Source organism: Dasypus novemcinctus, chromosome 4 (assembly GCF_030445035.2).
Source record: "Dasypus novemcinctus isolate mDasNov1 chromosome 4, mDasNov1.1.hap2, whole genome shotgun sequence".
In the NCBI taxonomy this organism is placed as follows: Eukaryota; Metazoa; Chordata; class Mammalia; order Cingulata; family Dasypodidae; genus Dasypus; species Dasypus novemcinctus.
The window spans coordinates 168509105-168531012 of NC_080676.1; the positions used below are offsets into that span (position 1 = coordinate 168509105).

The following is a 21908-nucleotide window of genomic DNA, read 5'->3' on the forward strand; positions in this document are numbered from 1 at the left end:
CCCAGGCGCGCGGCCTGCAGGCCCGAGTCGTGCCGTGGGCGCTCTCCGATGCTGCTGCTCCACGTGCGCCTGGCCAGCGCCACCCATGCCCGAGAAGGCAGTGGGCAGCCATGCATTAGCCGGGGCGAGGCCGTGTGACGGGAGACAGGGCGGCAGTGAATGTCGTCTCCATGAGAAACATGAGCTGGGGTGAGAGTGTTTGAAACTAGACCTTTATGAGGAACTTTCGACGTATTATTTACTGGAAGTTTGCAGATACATCTTGGTGGTTTCTGTAAACAGCCCCACCTTCCTGCCCCCCTGAGGCTTTTGCGTCTGTGCAGTCCCATAAATGTTCCGTCCTAACGGGAGTTAGATGCCGCATAGAGCATAGAAACGGAGGGTTCCAGGGTCGCTGTCGGGCTCGTGGCATGGCCTCCGCCACCCACAGGCCCGTGCGTGCCGCGGTCGGGCCGCCCCCGCAGCCTCGGCCCCTGTCCATCTGCGTGCAGGGTCGATGTCCTCCTGCGACGCCTTCCTCAGCGTCTTCCAGTCCAGGGGCCTGAGGCCGGAGGTCATCTGCCCCTGCGCCAGCTCTCCTGAGGCGCTCACCGTCGCGCTCCGCAGGTACGCGGTCCTCGCTGCTTCGCGGCGCCCTCCCGCGCCCTCCCGCATCACTGTGGTGTCACCTTGGGTAAACGGGCTCCCAGCAGCAGAGTCACGGGGCTCTCGGGCGCCTGCCGGGCTCCTGCCCCTCACAGGCCCTGGGCCCCGGGGCGCTGGCGAGGGCGGGTGGCGTCCCAGTTGACACTGGCGCCGGCCGCTCCCCCGGGTCTCCAGGAGTCACTGCTGTCGCGGGGCGTGTGTCCCCTGCGCCCTGCCTCCCTCCTCTTGGTGACCCTCGCGGTGGGGGGTGGGGGGTGGGCCAGGGAGCCCCTGCCGGTGCTCGCAGGGTGTCAGGGCATCTGCTTTCCCCCGGGTCGGGGAGGGTGGCCATTTCTGTCCTGGCCGTGCCCGGCCCCGTGACCTAGAAACTTGCGTCCGAGCCCCCCTGCCCTCACGGCCGGGCCCGCTGCGCGTCTGTTCCCGCGGAGGGCCGTGCTGGCAGCGTCTGGAGACTGCTGGCCCGGCACCGCCAGGCTCTCGGGGTCTCTACTCACCATCTTGGCTCCAAGCACGGCACCCCTGCCCACCCTGTGCACGGAGCGTGCCTAGAAACCGGGGCCATCCACTGGGGCGCAGAGGTCTGTGCGCCCACCGCTGCTGCGACTCCGGGAGAAGGTCCTGCCCTTGGTGCGGTCGTTGAAACTGGTCGAGATGCAGTGTGTCTCCGTAACCAGCGCGTGCTGGCACGCGTGCAGGCGTGAGGCGGGGCTTAGGCTCAGCATGGAAAGTAACGCTTTGTCCTTCGCAAACTGCGCAGCATTCCTCGTTTCTCGTCCTGTGGTGAGTTTTTGCTGATAGGAGTCTCTTCTCCTGCACCACTCGCACTCAGTCCTCTGCTGCTGCATTACCCGGTTGCTCCCGGCGGCAGCACTCGCTTTTCCCCGCTGGCTTTCTGAGGGTCAGGAGTTCGGCCCAACTCCGCCGGGCCATTCTGGCGCGCACTGAGCTGGCTCCTGGAGCGGAACCCTGGCGGCAGAGAGCGCGGGGCTGGCTGGCGCTTCCCACTCGCCTAGTCCTGGGCTCTGCCTCTGCGCTCGCAGCACCGTGGTGCCAGCACCCTCACGCCGCGCTCCTTTGTGACCTTGGCCAGGAGAGGGGCACGGGCCCCCCGACAGAGCAGTGTTAGAGTCTCGCTGTGGGGAAGGGGGTTGGGGACAGAGGCGTCACAGCCAGCCTCAGCCTGTGTGGGAGCAGGTGTGCAGGCTGGGGTGGGGGCGGGGGCGGGCTGGGCGGAGGGCGTGGGGCAGGCGGGTTGGAGGTGGGCTGGGCGGAAGGGGGGCGGGGGGGGGGGTGGAGGGCGTGGGTGGGCCGGGGGCCGTAGGTAGCCGGGGCAGAGGGCATGGGGCTGGTGGGCGGGTGCCAGAGGTGGGCCGGGGCGGGCCAGGGCTGGAGGTAGCCTGGGCAGAGGGCGTAGGGCAGGCCAGGGCGGGGGAGCGTGGACTGGGCCAGGGTTCAGGGGAGGGGCATGGGCCGGGCTGCGGCCAGGGGCGTGGGCGGTCCAGAGTTGGGGGGGCATAGGCTGGGGGCAGGGTGAGCCGGGAGGGATGTCGCGGGTGGAGGAGAGCGCAGCTCCAGCCGCCGTGTCCTCAGGTGCGCCGTCCCCGCCTCCTCTGTTGCTCCGGTGCATCTCTGCCCCTTAGGCCGCCAGACCTGGGAGGACCTCCGCCAAGAAAAGTGGTCCTGTCGATGCACGGCCTGAGCTACGGTGTGATCAGAGTGGACACCGAAGAAAAGTTGTCGGTTCTCGCCGTGCAGGACGTTGGCCAGGTGGTGCCTGGAGGTAAGCGGCGCCTGAGCGCAGAGGCTGACAGGTAGCCACGCTCCATGTGGAGCTGCACTGCCCTTCGGGGCGTGGAGGCCTGTGACCTGGCCGCGGGTCCTCTACGTTGGGGACCTGGCGACCCAGGCTGAGCCATGCGCTTGGCCCCAAGGAAGTGGTGATGTTTTAAGGTATTTAAGTAGCAGCAGGTACATGTGTGTTGGGGTGGAATTCACAGAAATTCCTGTGGGGTTCCGAAAAGGTCAGTGTGAACTATCTGCAAGACCAGTCGGCCTGCACGTCGTGTGAGGGACCTGGGGGTTTCACATGGCCACTTGGCCCTGGTGCGAGAAGAGAGGGTGGCAGTGTGTGCAGGTGGACGGCAGAGGCTCAGGAGGGTCACTTATTAGAGACAGGTGGACGGCAGAGGCTCAGGAGGGGTCACTTATTAGAGACAGGCGGACGGGCAGAGGCTCAGGAGGGTCACTTACTGTAGACAGACGGGGACACTCGGCGCTCGTGGGGCCTGCCCGGGGCTGGCCAGCGGCTGCCCCTCTTTGCCCGGCCCTGCTCCTCTCTGGCTCCCTGCCGCCCTGCGGCAGCCTTCTGGGGGTCCCAGGCAGCTGCCTGGGCCTGCTGTAGTGGCCTCCAAAGGCCCAGCTGGTGTCTCAGTCCAACCGCCCTCTTCCCACAGCGGTTGTGGCTGCTGGGAGGCCGCGGGGGCGCGGGTGCTGGCATCCTGGCCTTGTCCTCACAGCACCCTCTCCACTGGTGCCCTGGGCAGGCCTGGTCCAAGCATCCACACAGAATCAGGTGTTTAAAAACAACGAGACTGGAAATCTTGTTTCATTGCTAACTCTACTTTTGTGGTAATAGGAATTGTACGCCTTTTCCCTATAATTCTACCAAAAAAACCACCACACTGGTCTTTGTCATGCTTGAACTAGAGGACAAAACATTTTACAGATGGCACAGATTGGTGGTCTTGCCCATTTTTATTAGTTACGAGGAAGGTACAGTTAACGCTTTAAGTCTGGTGCCGTGTGTGGAGGTGTCCTCGGGGGCGCAGCGCACCGGGCGTCTCCACGGCAAGCTCCCTGCAGGCCGTGGCCCCCGCAGCGCCTGTGGCGGCACAGCTGACCGTGGGGACCTCGCTGGCACGCGGGAAGCGGGCTGTGGCTCTCTGCGCCCTGCCGCCGAGGCGGGACCTGTCCTCGTGGTAGAGCCGCGTGGCTGCCTGTCTGAAGGCCTCTGGGTGGGTGGGGGACGCACAGGAGCGGCTGGCTCGGGTGGTTCTCGGTATTCTCTCACCCTTTTTGATCTGTCGTGTAAAACGCAGGAACCATTGCTTGCCTCTCCTCTCTCCTCCTTGGTTATCAGATCTTATGGAAGGAAATTAGCACCTAAAGTTTCCAGAGATGCAGACGCTGGTCTCTGGGGCTGAGAAATGGGGGGGGGGGGGGGGGGGCGGGGGCTGGAATCTGGGTCTAGAGTTGAAAATAGGAATTGAGGAATAAAACTATCCCTGACGATTGCTATCCCCACCTCTTTATTCTTAAAAGAATACCCAAGATGTTTGGTTAAAATACGTAATGCCTCATACAGCGTCTTAGGTATAAGATACTTAGGGGGTTCAGATTAGTGATGAGCTGTAGGAGGCCTCGGCACGGGGTGGAGGCTGCAGCATTGGGGGCCTCCAGTAAACCGGGTCGGTTCAGCGCATCGGGGTCGGGCGCTGTGCGAGAGCAGACCACGGCGTCGGCGTGCTGAGAGCAGGGCCCTCAACGGGCATTGCGCTCCGTCGCCTCGTTCTGCCTCCGCGAGCATCCCGTAGAGCAGGAGGACTAAGCCCTCACACTCCTCCTCGCAAGAACGTCCCGCCTGGGCAGCGTTTTGTTTCCTTAACTGCTTCTGTAGCAGCAGGAAGATCTTGTGAATGGTGCGTCTTTCGTGTTACCTGCGTTTGACTCTGCAGCGTTCTCCTTTTTTTAGCTAACGTGTGTGTCGTGAAGCTGGAAGGGACCCCTTATCTCTGTAAGACCGACGAAGTTGGAGAAGTATGTGTCAGTTCTGGTGCCACTGGCTGCGCCTACTATGGACTGCTGGGGATCACCAAGAGCGTGTTTGAGGTTGGCGGCTGCCTGAGCTCCTTTAGGAAGCGCCTGCCCCGCAGGGGCTGCGGGAGGGCAGGGCGCGCCCCGGGGGGCCGGGCCGCAGGGAGGGTGCCTGGGCAGAAGCAGCCCCTCGGGCGCCTCCCGTCCTGGGGCTGGGCCGGGCGCTGGTGCAGTGCTCGGTTCCCTCCAGGCCTCTCTGGGAGGTGGCGCAGGCCCCGTCCCGGGCGGCCTTGGCCTCGTCGGGGTGGGGGCCCGGCCTGACTGTCCCCTGCCCTGTCCAGACGGTGCCTGTCACCGCGGGGGGCGCCCCCGTCTCCGACCGGCCTTTCACCAGGACCGGGCTGCTGGGCTTCATCGGGCCGGTGAGTACGGGGCGGGGGCTGCCCTGCCGGCGGCGCAGCCTGGGGCCGGCGGTCCATGGGGGCGGGCGGGGCACGGGGGCAGCGGTCCTGGGGGCGGGCGGGGCACGGGGGCGGCGGTCCATGGGGGCGGGCGGGGCAGGGGGCGGCGGTCCATGGGGGCAGGCGGGGCACGGGGGCGGCGGTCCTGGGGGCGGGCGGGGCACGGGGGCGGCGGTCCATGGGGGCGGGCGGGGGCAGGGGGGCGGGCGGGGCAGGGGGGCGGCGGTCCATGGGGGCGGGCGGGGCAGGGGGGCGGCGGTCCATGGGGGCGGGCGGGGCAGGGGGGGCGGGCGGGGCAGGGGGGCGGTGGTCCATGGGGGCGGGCGGGGCAGGGGGCGGGCGGGGCAGGGGGCGGGCGGGGCAGGGGGGGCGGCGGTCCATGGGGGCGGGCGGGGCAGGGGGCGGCGGTCCTGGGGGCGGGCGGGGCAGGGGGCGCGGCGCGGCGCCGGCAGGAGGCCCAGGCTTTAATGCACCTGAGAGACGTGCGTGCACGGCTTAGCCCGGGCGCCTGGCAGCCTCTGGAGACCTCGTTGTCACCGCTGCCCGCGAGTGCCGGGGGCAGAGGTGCGGAAAGGCATCTTCCCTGCTGGAACCGCCCCGCAGGGCGCGGCCGGCCCCAAAGGTCCCTGGTGCCAAGTTTGGGGACCCGCTCGTGCCCCAGCGGGACTCGGTCCTTCGGGTCACCCCGTCTGCCCGCACCCTGCCCAGCGTCCATGCCTCTGGGACCCCCTCTCCACGCCAGCCAGGGGTCCCATCGGCCTGCGCAGAGCCCGCCCACGCAGCCCTTGTGGGTGTGCGTGCGCCAGCCCCTTGGCACCTGGTGACTGCCATGAGCTCGGGCTTCCTGCGCCCGCGCGGCCCCTGCCTGTGCGCAGAGCGCTGACGGCGCCCTCGCCCTCAGGACAGCCTGGTCTTCATCGTGGGCAAACTGGACGGGCTGATGGTGGTCGGCGCGCGCAGGCACAGCGCCGATGACGTGGTGGCCACCGCCCTGGCCGTGGAGCCCCTGAAGTTTGTCTACAGAGGCAGGTGATGCGCTGGTGGGTCCCTGTGCTGTGCCCAGCCCGGGAGGTCTGTCACGCTGGAAGGAAAGTCGCGCGTGCGAAACCTAAGCGTTCACTCAGGGAAGGAAACTCACGGAAAAGGAAACAAACACGCAGTGAGGTGCTGGAGGCTCCATCCTCACCATGCAGAGGCTGCCTGCCCCCGGGAGGGAGACCGCTAGAGCTGTGGGGGGGGCGTCAGCCACCCAGGAAGACTCCCTGGAGCTGGGTGGGGACACATCAGCCACCCCCAGGAGGGAGACCGCTAGAGCTGGGCGGGAGGGGGTTGTCAGCCGCCCCAGGAAGACTGCCTAGAGCTGTGGGGGGGACACATCAGCCACCCCCAGGAGGGAGACCGCTAGAGCTGGGCAGATGAGCCACCGCAGGGAATGTGACTGCTAACAAGCAAGAGCTGGTTCTGTTTCCTCATAACCTCAGAAATGCACTTCAAAATAGCGGAGTTCGTTTTCTCTATGAAATCTCTAATTCTCGTTGTTACTGAGGCTTTCTGAGACAAGCACCAGCATCACTCCTGGGATAATCAGTTTGCCTCTCGCGGATCTTTTAGGCGTCCCTTAAAGACCCTGCGTCCCCTAGAGGAGATCCGCTGCGTCTGGGTGGGTTGCAGTTGGGAAAGGGGCCAAAAGCCCTTCGGCTCTGGCCACCAAGCTGTTTTCCTGGAGGAAGCAGCCCCTTCCTGATTGGTCGACTCAGTGGGACCCCCTTTGTAAAATATTCTTCCCAATGTGGTACCTTTTTGTTACCCCAACTCAGGTGCCTGAGAAGCAACCTCAGTCTGTCTTTGCACAGATCTTTAAGAAATCAGTGGGGGATTCGACGGAGCTGGCCTTGGCGGCTGCCCTTCCCCAGGGCCAGCTCCCAGCAGAGGAGGAGCCTCCAGGGCAGGGGCTTGGTGGAGGGTGAGGGCTAGGCTAGGCGAGGCTAGGTTAGGCGAGGCTAGGTTAGGCTAGGTTAGGTGCAGGTTAGATTAGTGAGGGTTAGGTTAGGTTAGGTGCAGGTGACGGTTAGGTTAGATGCAGGTGAGGGTTAAGTTAGGTGCAGGTTAGATTAGGTGAGGGTTAGGTTAGGTGCGGATGAGGGTTAGGTTAGGTGCAGGTACGCGTTAGGTTAGGTTAGGTGAGGGTTAGGTTAGGTGCGGGTGCGTGTTAGGTTAGGTTAGGTTAGGTGTGGGTGAGAGGTTAGGTGGGGGTGGGGATTTAGGGTTAGTGTTTAGTGTTTAGGGATTAGGGTTATGGTTGAAATCAAGGGCACAGAAATCAGACCTAAGTCTAAGTGTCTCTCACTTGCCCCTTTATACATAGCCAGTTGGAGTTAGGGTTACAGTCGGGTTAGGTGAGGCTTAGGGTTAGGGTGGACACGTGCTGGGTGTGGGCGCCTCTGGCTCTTCCCCTGGTGGATGCCTCATACGTCAGTACCTGCCCTTGCAGCAGATTAAGGAATTTCTCCAGAAGCAAAGAGAGAGTTTAGAATTAAGTTGGGACATCCGGGAGGGACGAGGCAGGGCTGGCCGCAGAGTGGATGCAGTGGAGTTCTGAGCAGGCAGGAGGTCGAGCTGCCCGGAGCCCAGGGCAGCCCACCAAGGCGGCCGCACACTGAGTGCAGGCTGCTCTCGGGCAGAGGCAGCGCCAGCTGCCGGAGGCAGATTTGGGACCCACTTCCAAGCGAGATGGCAGTTAAGTGACATTTTAAAATTTTTAAAAAGAAATTCAAACCGTAAGTTTTATGTCCACCTAAATTGTCACTTAAACGTGCAGCTGAAATAAAAATACAAGGTCTTTTTCTGAGCATACAAGTTTCAGAAGTTTTGACACAAAAAGACTCATATTGAAAACACTTTGAGATGAGAAACAAGTTCAAGCAGTGCGAAAGTAAGAAAAAGTAAATGCTTGGTGTCATTTGCTGTAAGTGAATGTGTGTGCCTGCCAGCCTGAGTGAAGAGTTACGAGAAGGCAGGTCCACGGGGACCGGAGTTAGAGCAGCAGGCAGCACTGGTGGCTTGGTGGGGAGACCTTTTCCCTCTTAGAGAGGTAAAGTAGTGTCGACTGAAAGTCTAGAGGAAACCGCAGTGCAGAGAGGAGGAGGCAAGCCGAAGTCAGCTGGCAGCAAATCTGAGCCACGGTAAGCGTGAGCAGATTAGCTTAGTTGAAGACAGATTTAAGCATGGATTAAAAAATATAATTATTTGAATTTGTAGACAAGGAGTCGTATACAAAGAAATTTATCACATATTTAATATTAGAATTAAGTAGAATTTTCTTTTTAAAAATGTGTGCCTGGCTGTTTGCCCTGCACAGTAGTCCTCCTGTTTTTCTGAATTGAAACTTATTTCAGCCAGAGCAGAGGTGATTAAAATGACTGATTACTTTAGAAATTCTTGGAAAGGAGCCCATATTTTACCTCTGAGTTTTCAAATATTAATACAGCCTAAATCTTTCCCTTTTATGTGAAAATAAGCATTTGTATCTTGTTTAGTTTCCTTTTGCTGTGCAGTCATTTCTGTCATCATTCTCGGCTTCAGAATAGCAGTGTTCTCGGTGACAGTCCTTCACGACGACCGCATCGTCCTCGTGGCAGAGCAGCGGCCCGATGCCACGGAGGAGGACAGCTTCCAGTGGATGAGCCGCGTGCTGCAGGTGGGCCCCGCGTGCTCTGCGCGCCCGCTCTGCGCGCCCAGAGGCCTTGCTCAGCGCTGCGGCTCAGCGAGCCTCTGCGGTTTGTTTCCCTGTGTGCGCGGCGTCCCCGTTCCTTTCCTCCTGCCCGCAGGGACCGCCCCACCCCTCCCCACTCTCCACTTGTTCTTTCTCCAGCTTGGTTTTTGAAACTCATTTCACCTTTTTATCGTCATGCTGCGCAGTTGCTCTGTGTTTAATGATTGGGCTTGACTTCCTGAGAGCTTTAACCTATTGGCTCGAAGGACCCTGCTCCGCCTGCCCCAGCAGCACCAGCAGCTCTCAGCACGTGTTCCGCGAGGGCTGCGGGAGGCGCCTCTTGCAGCCGCTTAGTGCCGAGTGTGTGTCCCAGGCTCGCTGCTGGGTGCCCTGTGGCTGTAAACACAAGGCACATCTTCTCCCGGCTCGGGGGCTGGAAGCCCACCCCGGGCGCTCGCAGTCCGCTGCCTCTGAAGCCCCAGGGGCAGACCCCTCCTGCCTCTCCTGATTCCCGTGTTTGCAGCAGTCCTAGGCACTGCGCTGATCCAGTAGGACCTCATTTTAACCTCACAATTCTGTCTTTAAGGACCTGATTTCCAAATAAGGTCATATTCCCGAGTAATAGGATTTAGGCTGTCAGCAGTCTTCTTGGGAAGCACATTTTAACCCATAAACATCTGCCCCCTGGTCCTTATAAATACAAGTCCTTCCCGTATGCAAAATACATTTACCACATCCCAGCATCCCCAAAGTCTTGGCTGCTCCAGCATCAGTTCGTAAGTTCAAAATCTCATCTAAATCAGTTATGGGTAAGACTTGGGGTTCAGTCCATCCTGGTGTAAAATTCCTTTCTGCCTGTGGACCTGTGAAACCAAAAATCAGTTTATCTGCTTCTAAATTATAATGGTGGAACATCCTTATTCTAAAAGGGAGAAATTAAAGGAAAAGGGTCCCAGATCCCAAGCAAGTCTGAAACCCAGCAGGGCAAATGCTATTAGATTTCAAGCCATGAGAGTAGTCATCTGGGCCTGCCAGCGCAGCGGCCCACCCTCTGGCCCCCGGTCTGGCGCCCGGCCCCTGGCACCCACCCTCTCTGGCCGCCCAGTCTGGCACCCACCCCCTGGCCCCACCCTCTCTGACCACTGGTCTGCTGGCCTTGCCCTCTTGGCTCAAGAACGTCCCTTGGACCCAGAGCTCTGCCCTGTGGCTCTGCCCTCAAGTCGCTCTTCCTCGCTTCACCCGTCTGTCCCCATCAGTCCAGCCTGGTCTCGTCCCGGCTGATGGAAGGTTCTCAGAACCTGCTGGTCTCCGAGCAGTTCACGGGGCCTGAGCCATCGGGCGAGGGTTTCCCACAGCTGCTGCCTGGAGAGCCCATCAGTCCTTCTGCTGGGCGGCCACTGGACGCCCAGGCCCACGCCTCAGCGCCTCAGTAGGGGCTGGCCGCTGCCCCTGGCTTCCAGCTTGCACCTGGCTGAGACTCTTCCGAATCTCGACTGTGGGTTCCTTTTGGCCGGTGGTTCCTTCATCAGTTTGTGGTGCTTTCGACGGAGCAGGCGAGGCCGGGCCTTTGCTCTTGCCTGGAGGTCTCAGCCACACCCCCAGCCCCCCTGCATGCTCTGCTCTCTACCAGCAACACAGCTCGGCCAGGGCTTCTGCCCCCTTCCCTTGCCGCTGCGGGAGGCCCCCATGTGCTCTCTAAGAGCCCTGTTCCACCCACATCATTCCTGACAGCCCAGAGCTGCTCCGCAGCGCTCCTCGCTCTCAGGTGCTCTGGTGACGGCGGAGCCGCTGTGTGGAAGTCCGAGCCCGCAGCACCGCAGAATGCAGCCTTCATTTGGAAACACGGTGTTGGAGGTGGATTGGTTGAGTGACGGAAGTCCTGCTGGGCTGGGGGCCTCGCGGTACAAAGGAGGGGATCTGGACACAGACGCAGGGCCGTTGGTGTCTCGGGCAGACGGGCAGACTGGCGGCCAGAGCTGCAGGCCCAGGGCAAGGCAGGGCAGCGTGCCCGCCTCGCCCCGGGATCCAGGGGTGTGTGGCCCTGTGAGCCCTGGGCCTGGGCTGGAGCTCCAGAGCGCAAGGCGCTGCCTCGCTGTTTCAGCCCCTGCTCACTGGCACGCCAGCAGCCCAGGAGGTGAGGGCGGTGCTGTGGCAACAAGCCCACGTGGAGGCAGCGGGAAGGATTTTGAGGCAATGGATAGCAAAAGCCTCATTTGCCTTGAAGAGCCTGTTGGTAGAAATACTTCCTTTTTTATCCTTACTTTAGACTTAATTTTCCTTCCTCTGGCTTGTCTGCTGGACACGTAGGTTATTGGACCATCCGGCTTTTAAATGGCAGGTCGCTTTACTGCCACCAGGACCTGATGGACAGGACGGCCTGTGTGCAGCTTCCCCTGCTGCCTGTGGGAACGGCTCGTCGGGCGCAGCACGCGCTGACCCACATGCCAGCTGGTCTTTGTCCCTGTCTGCAGCGCCCCTGGCGCCATCCTGCCCCACGAGGCCAGGGCACCTGTGAGCTCCCCCAGGCCAGGTTCCCGCTGAGCGTGCCACTCCAGGCCCCTCGCCGCGTGGTCTGGGCCCTTCCTCCTGCCGTGCGGCGCGCTCACCCCAAGCCTCTTGGCCAGTCTGGGGAAAGGGCTTCGGGAACTCGGGCAGCGGCTGGCTGTCATCTTGCGCTCTCTAGTAGCAGCGATTGCATCGGCCGCGACGTGTGTGGGTGACATCTGAGTGTGGGCTTGCCCCAGCTGCAGTCGCAGCGTCTGGAAACGCGCCTCGGCTGTGGAGTCTCACCCCTGGCAGCGTCCGTAGGGGGTGCTCGCGGGGTCCCGGGCCACAGGCGAGCGTCTGCAAGCCGAGTGGGAAGGAGAGCTCTGCTGCAGCAGGCGGCGGCAAGGGCGGCGGATCTGAAGCTCAGGTCGTGGGGCTCAGACACCCACCCCGGGGTGGTATTTTTTCACTAATAACCCGCAGCGCCTTTCGTTGCTGAGTTTCGCACGGACGCCTCTTCCTCTTGGCACACTCGTCTCCATGTCTTTGCTGTGCAAGGCCGTCAGTGCCCCCTCGGCGCCAGCCGCCGCTGGCATTGCCACCAGAGATGCCCCCACCTCCGTGTGCCCTGCCCGGCGCCCGCGGCTCTGCTCACGGGAGGGCAGGGGAGGCCCTCTGGGAGCTCGCTGACCCCAGCTCCCCTGCCAGGAGCCAGATCTCCCGCCACGAGCTGTTTACTGACCTTCCTGTCTCTCCCCCATTGTGTTTTTTGGGCCTAAGTTTATCCCCATTAAACTTCTCTAACGTTGATCCCACTTTTACCTACTAAGCTTTAGTGTTTTGTGATGGAATATTTCATATATATCAAAGGTAAAGAGAAAGTTTAGCATCCATGCTTCCATCACCTGCTTCACAATTATCAGTCGTGTTTCATCTGCATCCCCTCCATGCACCCCTGCTGCTCTCCCCTAGAAGTTTGAAGCAAATCTCAGGCAGGCATCATATCTTTTTTTTTTAGGTACTGAGGCCAGGGCTTGAACCCCAGGACCTAGTGTGTGAGAAGCTAGTGCTCAGCCACTGAGCCACATCCACTCCCCTGAGTTGGTTTTTCCCTTTGCCTTCTGTTTGTTTTTGGTTTTTCTAGTAAGGGCTGAGCCCAGGACTCTGTGGGAAGCAGGCGCTCAGCTGCTGGAGCCACATCTCCTCCCCTCAGGCATCATATCATTTTGTCTTTAAACATTTCAGCATGTATTTCTTTTAAAAAGAAATGCCATTACATGTCTTAAAATTAACAATTTTTAAAAATAAAATCAAGCATCTAGTCACTTTTCAGATTTTCCAATCATATCATGATTAATTAGTATGTCTGTTAAACTAAAGTTCAAAATGAATTGCAGTTAGTTGGTGATGATTGATCTGAAAGTCTTAAATCTCGTCACATTTTTTTCCCTTGCAGTTTACTGAAGAAAACAGGGTATTTGTCCAGTAGCTTTTCCTTAGCCTGGATTTTTTTTTATCAGGTACCGGGGACTGAACCCGGGGCCTCGTACGTGGAGCAGGTGCTCAGCCGCTGAGCCCTCCGCTCCCCACTGGGCTTTGTTGACTGAGCAGGGTCCCACTGTGCTCCTGTCTGCAGGGCGTCTGCCTCAGTGCCCTTGTGCATTCAGAGGTGTGGGATGTGGTTCCGTCTGCTGGAGCCACTTTTATTCTTCATTGGCCAACGGGAGCCTCTTCGGGTTCTCCTGGAGCCCTCTGGCACCCTGGCCGCCCTGGTGCCGTAAGAGGGCCGGAAGCGTGGTCCAGGGACCCTGGCGTCCTCCGGGCACGGCCTGGTGCTGCTGGCGTGCTGGTGTTCCAGGAGAGGTGAAAGATGGTGTTGCCTTCAGGGTGACGTTTGCCCTGAGTTTAGACTGGCAGCTCCGGCTCCGTTCAGGCCACGGGGTTTCTGCTCAACTCACTGCTCTCGTCTCTCCCACACGCAAAGTGCAGGTGTTGACAACCTGAACAGAATTACTCATTCACCGCAGCCCCAAATTACCGGTAAAACCCCAGATTTTAAGACGTCTCTCGCATTTCTTTTGCCCTTAGGGCAAACACCGCCAGGGAGGGCCGTCGAGCGCGGTGATTTCGAGTCCCTTGGAAGAGTTCTCTCGTGTGGCTGTGCTGCCATCTGGGTTCCGTTGGGTTGTGTTCGTTTGTTTGATTTTGCTTTCAGTTTTTAATTTGTTTTTTAAAATTCTTTAATTATGTAAGATATATACATGATGCCAAAGTCAAATCTAAAAGCAAGGCATTTTCAGAGATGTAACAGCTTGTCCCAGCTTATCGTTTAAGCTGCTTTTACAGCTCATCCGTAATGGGAGCAGATCGACGTGCTTGTGTGAGTGGAAAGCTGCGTGCGCTGCTCCATCTCGTGCCAAGCTCGCCGTCTCAGGGTCTTTTGAGTGTTGCCGTCTCACACAATTCGGTCGTGGACTCTCAGTGCCACGTCCCCCGCAGCGCGCGGTGTCACCCGCCCCTCCCTTCCAGGCCATCGACAGCATCCACCAGGTGGGGGTGTACTGCCTGGCTCTGGTGCCCGCAGACACCTTGCCCAAGGCTCCTCTCGGAGGGATTCATGTTTCTGAAACGAAGCAGCGTTTCCTGGAGGGGACCCTGCACCCATGCAGCGTGCTGATGTGCCCGCACACCTGCATCACCAACCTCCCCAAACCTCGGCAGAAGCAGCCAGGTCAGTCTCCAGCCCGTCTTCAGTGTGGCAGGGGCCCCAGTCGTGCGTAAGCGAGGACGGGCCCTGGGGTCAGCGCCGCGCGGGTGTGTGCAGGCCTTTCGCTGCTCCTCCTGCCCTTCCAGAGCCTCGGGCGCGGGCTTCACCGCATCATCTGTAGAGCCAGGCGCAGCACCTGAGCTTTGGAGTAGAAACGATGCCCCCCCGGGCAGACCTGGAGCTCTGACCGTCCGCTGTACGAGGGGCAACCAGCCTCATCTGTCTTCCGGCCACGGAAGAGTGCCGCCCTCCTCGACCCTGTGGTCTCAGAGCCCTGGGGGTTGGAGTGGCCTTGGGAGCGTCATGTTCCCTGCCTTGATTTCCACATGATTGTTAAGACCATTTTAATTCCACGCCCTTTTTCCTTCCTTGGTTATATAAATTTCTAAAATAGCTAGCTTTTCTTTTACTGACTCTTGAACCCATAAAATATTACTAAATAAAATGCATTTAATCAGGAAGTTTTAATTTCATGGCATATACATAAAATGCAGTAAATCAATGAAAGATATTAAGAATTTGGTTGTGGCTGAGGTTAAATCATGTCCCCCAAATATGTGCCTTGTGGTGAATTTCTTAATGTTACATAATTTCAGAGAAGGGATCTATTTGTCACTTAGTATACATCTTGTCCCTGGTTTTCTGAATACTTGTATTTTAGTGAAAGAGTTAAATGTCTAATTCAAATAAGTTTTCCAAATAAAAAGAAATAAAGTCCCTCTGTGATTATGTATTAGAAATTATCGGCTTGTCATTCAAAATTTCCCGATTTCCTGATTTCCAGAAGTTGGACCAGCCTCGATGGTTGTGGGTAACCTCGTTGCTGGGAAGAGGCTCGCCCAGGCGGCGGGCAGAGAGCTCGCCCACCTGGAGGACAGCGACCAGGCGAGGAAGGTGTGTGCGGGGCCCGGGGGGCGCGGCCCGTGGCGGGCCCTGCTGAGCCGCCCTCTCCACAGTTCCTGTTCCTGGCCGACGTGCTGCAGTGGCGAGCCCACACCACGCCCGACCACCCTCTGTACCTGCTGCTGGACGCCAAGGTGAGGCCCGGGCTGCGTGCCCGCGGCGGCCCGCTCACAGTCGCGAGCCCTCGTGCCTGCGCACGCTTCTGTGCCCGTGTCTTGTAGCGGTCATGCAGCCGCATTTCCATTGACTTTACATTCGCTAGCAAAGTCCTCACCAGCACCAGCTTCTTAAAAATTTAAGAATAGCATGTGTGTATCTAAATCAACTAGCATTTGTGAGCTAGCGTGAAATCCTTATTTTGTAAAAATAAGGTATTTTAGTCGTTCCACATTTGCTTACAGTCTGAAAATGACAGATACTGCTGCTGACCTAACGCTGCTGCAGACTCGGAAGTTCACTTCCGTGTGTTGTAGTAAAGAAGTGTGATCTGCAACCCTCACGTCCAGGCTGGGGCAGGAAGACAAAATGTGAAACGATGAAAAGTTACACAGGAGTAAAATCTGGGCCTGACTCGCTGCCAGATGTGCTCCATAAGCCGTGGGGACCTAGTGGGCTTGGGGCGTGAAGCAGGTCACCGCCGTCATGGGAAAAGCTAGTTCGGCTTTCATTACTGCTCACCGCTGGCCGGTGCATATTTGAGTGCCTGCTGTGTACACAGAGTTAAGCAAGAAAAAGGGGGCCTCTCCTTTCACGCCACTTAAAATGTCTCCCCTGCTAGAAAACAGCACAAGACCGTCTTTCCTGTTCTCTGTTGTAGCCGCGTTCAATAAACACCTACTTAATATTTGATTGTGTTCTAAAGCATAAATACAACCAAATATGAATGACCAAGCTAAAACCAGATCAGAATGAGAGCCATAAGACACTTTAACCAGGAGCGAGTGCTGAGGAGGGGGCTCTAGATAGAGGCCGGGGAGCACGAGCGGGGGAGTGTGTGCGCAGAGGCCCTGCCACGGGCCTGGCGTGGCCAGAGCTGGGAGCTGGGGGAGGGGTTCAGAGGAGGCCATGGGTACGGGGGTGTCCTTTGTGTACCTCCAGAAGCCCTCTGGGGGGTTCCCCCTGTACCCCTGGGGGCTGTCTGGGGGGTCCCCTGGGGGCCCTCTGGGGAGTCCCCCACGTTCCCCTGGGGGCCCTCTGGGGAGTCCCCCGCATTCCCCTGGGGACCCTCTGGGGGTTCCCCTGTACCCCTGGGGGCTCTCTGGGGGTCCCCTGCGTTCCCCTGGGGGCCCTCTGGGGAGTCCCCCGCATTCCCCTGGGGACCCTCTGGGGGGTTCCCCTGTACCCCTGGGGGCCCTCTGGGGAGTCCCCCGCATTCCCCTGGGGACCGTCTGGGGGGTTCCCCTGTACCCCTGGGGGCTCTCTGGGGGTCCCCTGCGTTCCCCTGGGGGCCCTCTGGGGGGTTCCCCCTGTACCCCTGGGGGCTCTCTGGAGGTCCCCCGCATTCCCCTGGGGGCCCTCTGGGGGGTTCCCCCTGTACCCCTGGGGGCCCTCTGGGGAGTCCCCCACATTCCCCTGGGGCCCCTCTGGGGGGTCCTAACTGTGCCTCAGGAACTCTGGGCCTTGCTGGGCAGCAGGGACGTGCCAGCTTTGGACGACAGGAGAGTTCTCTGATTGGTGAGAGGGTGAGCACTGGAGCACGGAGGCCCCAGAGGCCAGTTCCCTGCAGGGATGGAGTGGAAGCAGTGGAGGTGGAGATGTGCACAGTTTTGAGGTAGTTTAGAGGTGAAATCTGCAGGTCCTGATGACGGCTTGGATGTTGGGACGAAGACTGGCCACACACTTGTCACTGGACGAGGGGACAGGTGCAGTGAAGGTCTGGTGAAGAGGCTTGTCGGGTGCCAGGTGGACATTGAGGCGGTTACCTGGAGTCACCCTTTAAAGGCACAGGCCCTCTTGGGCAGGGAGTGGAGGCCCCGAGCTCAAAGAGTCGGCGACGGAGATGCAGAGAGAACAGGGCCAGAGGCCATGGGCCAGGCCCAGGGCTGCTGCGCATTCTGGAAGGATGAGGCTGGAGGAGCAGTGGCTCCCCAGGCTGCGTGACAGTGTCCTGGTGATGTGTGGGTGGCGGGGAGGGGGTGGGTGGGCAGGGCCGGGCAGTGCTTGGGGAAGGGCTGTGAGGGGCCTGCCAGGAGCCAGAAGCCGAGGACTGCAGGTTTTAGCATTTCAATCAGTAGGTCTTCTTCTGAAGGATTCCGTGAAGAAAAAAATCAATATGACAAAAGAATAGGAAAGCTAAATAAATATAAAGTGGCTACAGGCAGGAAGCCTGGTGCATTTTAAATTCAGAAGGCCAAATGAGTAAAAGGAACAAGAGAAAACTCATTCGAACATGAGAAATAAAAGGAAAAATGACATGCTGGCATACTAGGAGACTTTTACAGATCCCTCAATGCTTTCCCATCCAGCCAGCAAAAAGATAGAGATAAAACTTCACCTGTGAAGCTCTAACAGCGTAGAGCAGGGCACCGGACGTTACTTTTTGTTCTTGGTTTTGTGTTTTTGCAGTGCCTTGTGGTAGGATGCTCCTTCTTCCTCAACCACAGAAGCCTGTGGGTTACATCTGTGCTGGGTGGGCTGGGTGTATGAATAAAGCCAAGTTGCTTTAATAGCACAGTTACGCCACGTGCTTTACAGACAGCACAGCTAAAATGTGTGGTTGAACATAAAGGGAAGGAAAAAACATGTATACTAGAAAAGCTTTGAGAAAACTTGTAACTCTATTAATGTCAGAAAAGATAGACTTTAAGACCATAGTCCTAAAAAGAATAAAGTATCCACGTAATAAAAATCCGTAATAGCTAATATTTGCTAAACTGTCAAGTCAGTGCTAGGCACTGTTCTTAGCACTCTATGTATACTTTCCTCCTCTACTTTTTACGAAAGCTTTTCTTTTAAACACTCTTGTAATTTCCATTTCACAGAAGATGTGAACAGCCTGCCCAAGGCTACATGCTGGTGAGTGGCAAAGCCAGGATCTGTCCGAGCTGTCCAGCCCCAGCTGCGTTCCCAGCTGTGGACTTCAGGGCCAAAGGGCACTTCATCCGAGAAAGCCAAGTTCAGCAGAGCAACAGGAAGGAATTAGCCAATCTCCCATGCATATTAGGAAAGTTTAATTACCACTCAGTAATCGATAGATTAAGCAGACAAAAAATTGATGGAAGATATGGAATGTTTGAGCATCACAGTTAACAAGCTTTATCTACTGGACATGTACAGAATCATGTACTCAACAATTAGAGAATTTCCAAAACAAGTTTATACAAATGGCAAAGAATTGCTATCAAACAGACCAGTGTCTCTGACTGCAATGCAATTATATTAGAAACCAGTGACCAAAGAATAAAGAAGATACCTGGGTAACTGAAAAATTTTAGTTTTACTTTTTAATAACTCAAATCATAATGTAAGTTATAGTTAGAAAACAACGGCGAAAAATTATATTTTGAAACTTTGTAGAATGCAGTTAAAGCAGTACTGGAAAGATAGACATAACCTTATATGTGTTTACAAGAAAACCAGGTGGAAATAAATGACTTAAGCAACTCACCAAATAGGGTAGGAAAAGAACAACAGAATAAACTCAAGGAAGTAAAAGAAAGGAAATAAAATAAGAGCAGAAATAAACAACATAAAAAGCAGAGATAAAATAGAATCATCAAAACCAAAAACAGGTTTGTTGGAGACTAATAAATTTGGCAAACCTTTATCAAGATTGATCAAGACAGATAAGACACAAGTAAAAAATAATAGAAATGAAAAAGGGAACTTTTCTTAAGATACAGCAGAAATGTAAAATCATAAAAACTTAGACACAATGGACAGTTTCCCCGGGGGTAGGGGAGAATATTACATGTTAAAACTGAATCAGGAAGGGAAAAAAAAAAAAACCTTGAAAAGACCTATAAACATTAAGTCAAGAATTTTAAATCTACCCTCATTCCTCATTTTTTTAAAATCTTGTTTTACAGAAGAGATCTACTAAATACTGAAGTAACTTAATAATTCCAATTTTAACAGAGCTATTGCGGAGAATAGAAGGGAGACCACTTTCCAATGTATTTTATGAGTCTAGCAAAACCTCAACACCCAAACAAGATGAGAATAATACAAAGGGAGACCAATTTCCTGTGTGAGCACAAGTGTAAAACTCCTAAGTAAACTACTAAGAGGCCGTGTTTGTGTGTGTGAACATAAAATACCAAGTGTTGGTTTATTCCAGGAATGCAAGGATGGTAGAACTTTAGAAAATCTGTCATATAGTTTTAGACATAAGAAATATAAAGGGGGCAGCGGACTTGGCCCAGTGGTTAGGGCGTCCGCCTACCACATGTTCAAACCCTGTTCCTCCTTGAACTGTGCAGTCCACAGTTCAAACCCCGGGCCCCGTGTGGAGCTGACCCACGCGCAGTGCTGATGCGCGCAAGGAGTGCAGGTCCACGCAGGGGTATCCCCCGCATAGGGGAGCCCCACGCGCAAGGAGTGTGCCTGTAAGGAGAGCCGCCCAGCGTGAAACAAAGTGCAGCCTGTCCAGGGATGGTGCCACACACATGGAGTACTGACACAACGAGATGACGCAACAAAAAGAAACACAGATTCCCGTGCTGCTGACAACAACAGAAGCGGACAAAGAAGACAATGCAGCAAATAGACACAGAGAACAGACAACCTGGGGGTGGGGCGCGGAGAGAAATAAATAAATCTTTAAAAATATATATATATATAAAGGCAGGAAAATAGGACTATTTTGATAAAAATAGGGTGAATAAGCTGGTAATAGGATAACCACCTAAAACTTCCTTACTTACCGAGGGAAACATTAGATACATTCTTTTTTAAAATCAGGGAAGAGATGAGGATGCTAACTATTACTCCTTCTATTCAACATTTTGCTGGAGATTCTAGCCAATGTGGTAAGTCAAGAAAGATTAAAAGATGTGTTTTAAAAATAAACAAAATTCTTGGAATTGCCGAAGAGAAGCTACAGATGAATTATTAGAATTAATACCTCCTGGATACAAAGTCAGTGTCTAAATATCAATAGCATTTTTCCACTCCAGAACAAACACTTAAAATAGAGTGTCACATTGTTACCATATTTTGTCTGTGTCCTTGACTGTGCTGCAGAAATGAATTTCAAGGGCACATCGGGTGAGTTAGGCCAGTAATTTATTCAGGTAGGGAGGGACAAGAAATGGGAGAAAATAACAGATAGGGGTCCCAGGTGGAGAGGAAGGGTTGGAAAGTGGTCAAGCGGGCTGATCTACAGGCTGCAGTTTCCCGTTATAGGCTGTGGAGCCCCAGGTTTACTTGCGTGGTGACCCAAGCGGGGGCGAAGGCAGCCAGAGTCGGGGTCCAGACGCGAGAGGAGCAAGAGCGCACGCTCAGGCCTCACGCCCGCTCTCTGAACTGTAGATTACCCCACCCCTTTGCTAATGGCAGGGGGGCAGTTGCAGCAGTTCGCCTTTTGGTTGCTCATTTCTCCCCTGCATCCCCCAGGAGGGCCCAGTGATCAGGTCCTTGGGGAATACCCAGGCTTCTCCTGGCTTCTGGAGGAAGTCTTCTTCTGAGGGGCAGAATCTCGGGCAGCTCTTCCAGCAGCCGTCTTGGGGTTATGATGTCCACGTGGCCTCTGCCAGGTTCCAGGTCGTCTCTTGATTCCCTGTCTTACCAGCTGGCCTCACCGTTAACCACCGACCTGTCAGACGTCTGGGACGAAGCCCTGGTAAGGCTGAGAGCCTTCCCGAGCGGCCCGTGCCTGGCTGGGGAGTGCCCGCTCCTGGTCTGGAGAAACGGTGGGCGGTCTGGCTGGTTTCTCCAGGGACGGCTGCGCAGGATTTAGGATTGCAGCGGGAGCCCGCACTGCTGGGATGGCTCCTGGCTCGTACCAGCAGGCTGCTTCCTCGGTGCTGGGCGCGGGCGTGTGCAGTTTGGCTCCCCATCCACTGCCAACAGCCCTCTGTTGGGTTTCTCCCACCATCCATGTGTTGCTTGCTCTGGGACGCCCCGAAATGCAGCAGTGTGGACTGTTCTGAGGCTGGCTGCTTGCGCTCGTTGTTTTGGATTCCTGGGCTCCTTAAGAGTGCCATGAAATGACCTTAACAGTGGAGGTCACCAGCTGACACCCTGTGGCCAAAGAGAAAGTCAAGGCATCATCCAGCGATGCGTTCTCCCCAAACACTGTGGCATCCTGGGGCTGGCTGCCAGCGGCCCTTGGCTCCCGTCACGTGGCACATTCTCCTGGCCTCTCCCTTTTCTCCCAGTTCCCGTCTGAATTCCATTGTCTTTTTTTTTTTTAGATACATAGATCACAAAAAAAGGTTACATTAAAAAGTATAAGAGGTTTGCACATACCCCACAACCCACCCCATCCCTCTCCTCCCACATCAACCTCTTTCATCATTGTGGCATTCATTACATTTGGTGAAGACATTTTGGAGCACTGCTGCACTGCATAGATTATAGTTTACATTGTAGTTTACACTCTTTCCCAGTACATTCAGTGGGTTAAGGCTGGATATATAATGTCCTGCATCTGATCCTGCAGTATCATTCAGGACAACTCCAAGTCCAGAAGATGCCCCATATCACACCTCTCCCTCCATCTCCCTGCCCTCAGCAACTCCCGTGGCCACTGTCTCCACATCGATGCTACAAGTTCTTTTAAAGGGCCCCAGTAATAGGATTAAGAGCCATCCTGATCGAGGTGGCCCACACCTCATCAAAAGGCTCTTACAGTGGGTTCACACCCACAGGAGGGGATTCGCTTCAAGCATGTTTTTCTGGGGCATGCACCGCTCCAATCCGCCACTCCCAGCAGTGTGCCTCTGAGAGCCCTTCATGCTGCTGCAGGTGGCAGTGGTGCCTTCCTGCTTGCTGTGGGTCTGATTCTGTTACATGCGCGTTTTACAGTTTACGAACCCATGCTCCTGGGGACCGCCTAGGCTGGAAGGCAGCTGTGACTGTGCTTGTGCACGTCTTTTTGTAGTTCACGTTTTCATTTCCCTTGGGTAAGTGGCTAAGGTGGAGATCCCAGGCCATTGGGTATGTGTATGAGTCAGGG

At 56.4% G+C, this 21908-nt stretch overlaps 1 protein-coding gene across 1 annotated transcript in view; it reads left to right on the plus strand.

Annotated features, from left to right (window-relative positions):
- DIP2A (disco interacting protein 2 homolog A) overlaps positions 1–21908 on the plus strand; it is a 181332-nt gene that overhangs the window by 135198 nt on the left and 24226 nt on the right. The window contains 9 exon segments of the mRNA XM_058296388.2: positions 492–606; positions 2286–2425; positions 4397–4533; positions 4800–4880; positions 5821–5948; positions 8502–8616; positions 13648–13849; positions 14670–14779; positions 14842–14922. Of these exon segments, the coding sequence (XP_058152371.1) occupies positions 492–606; positions 2286–2425; positions 4397–4533; positions 4800–4880; positions 5821–5948; positions 8502–8616; positions 13648–13849; positions 14670–14779; positions 14842–14922 (1109 nt within the window).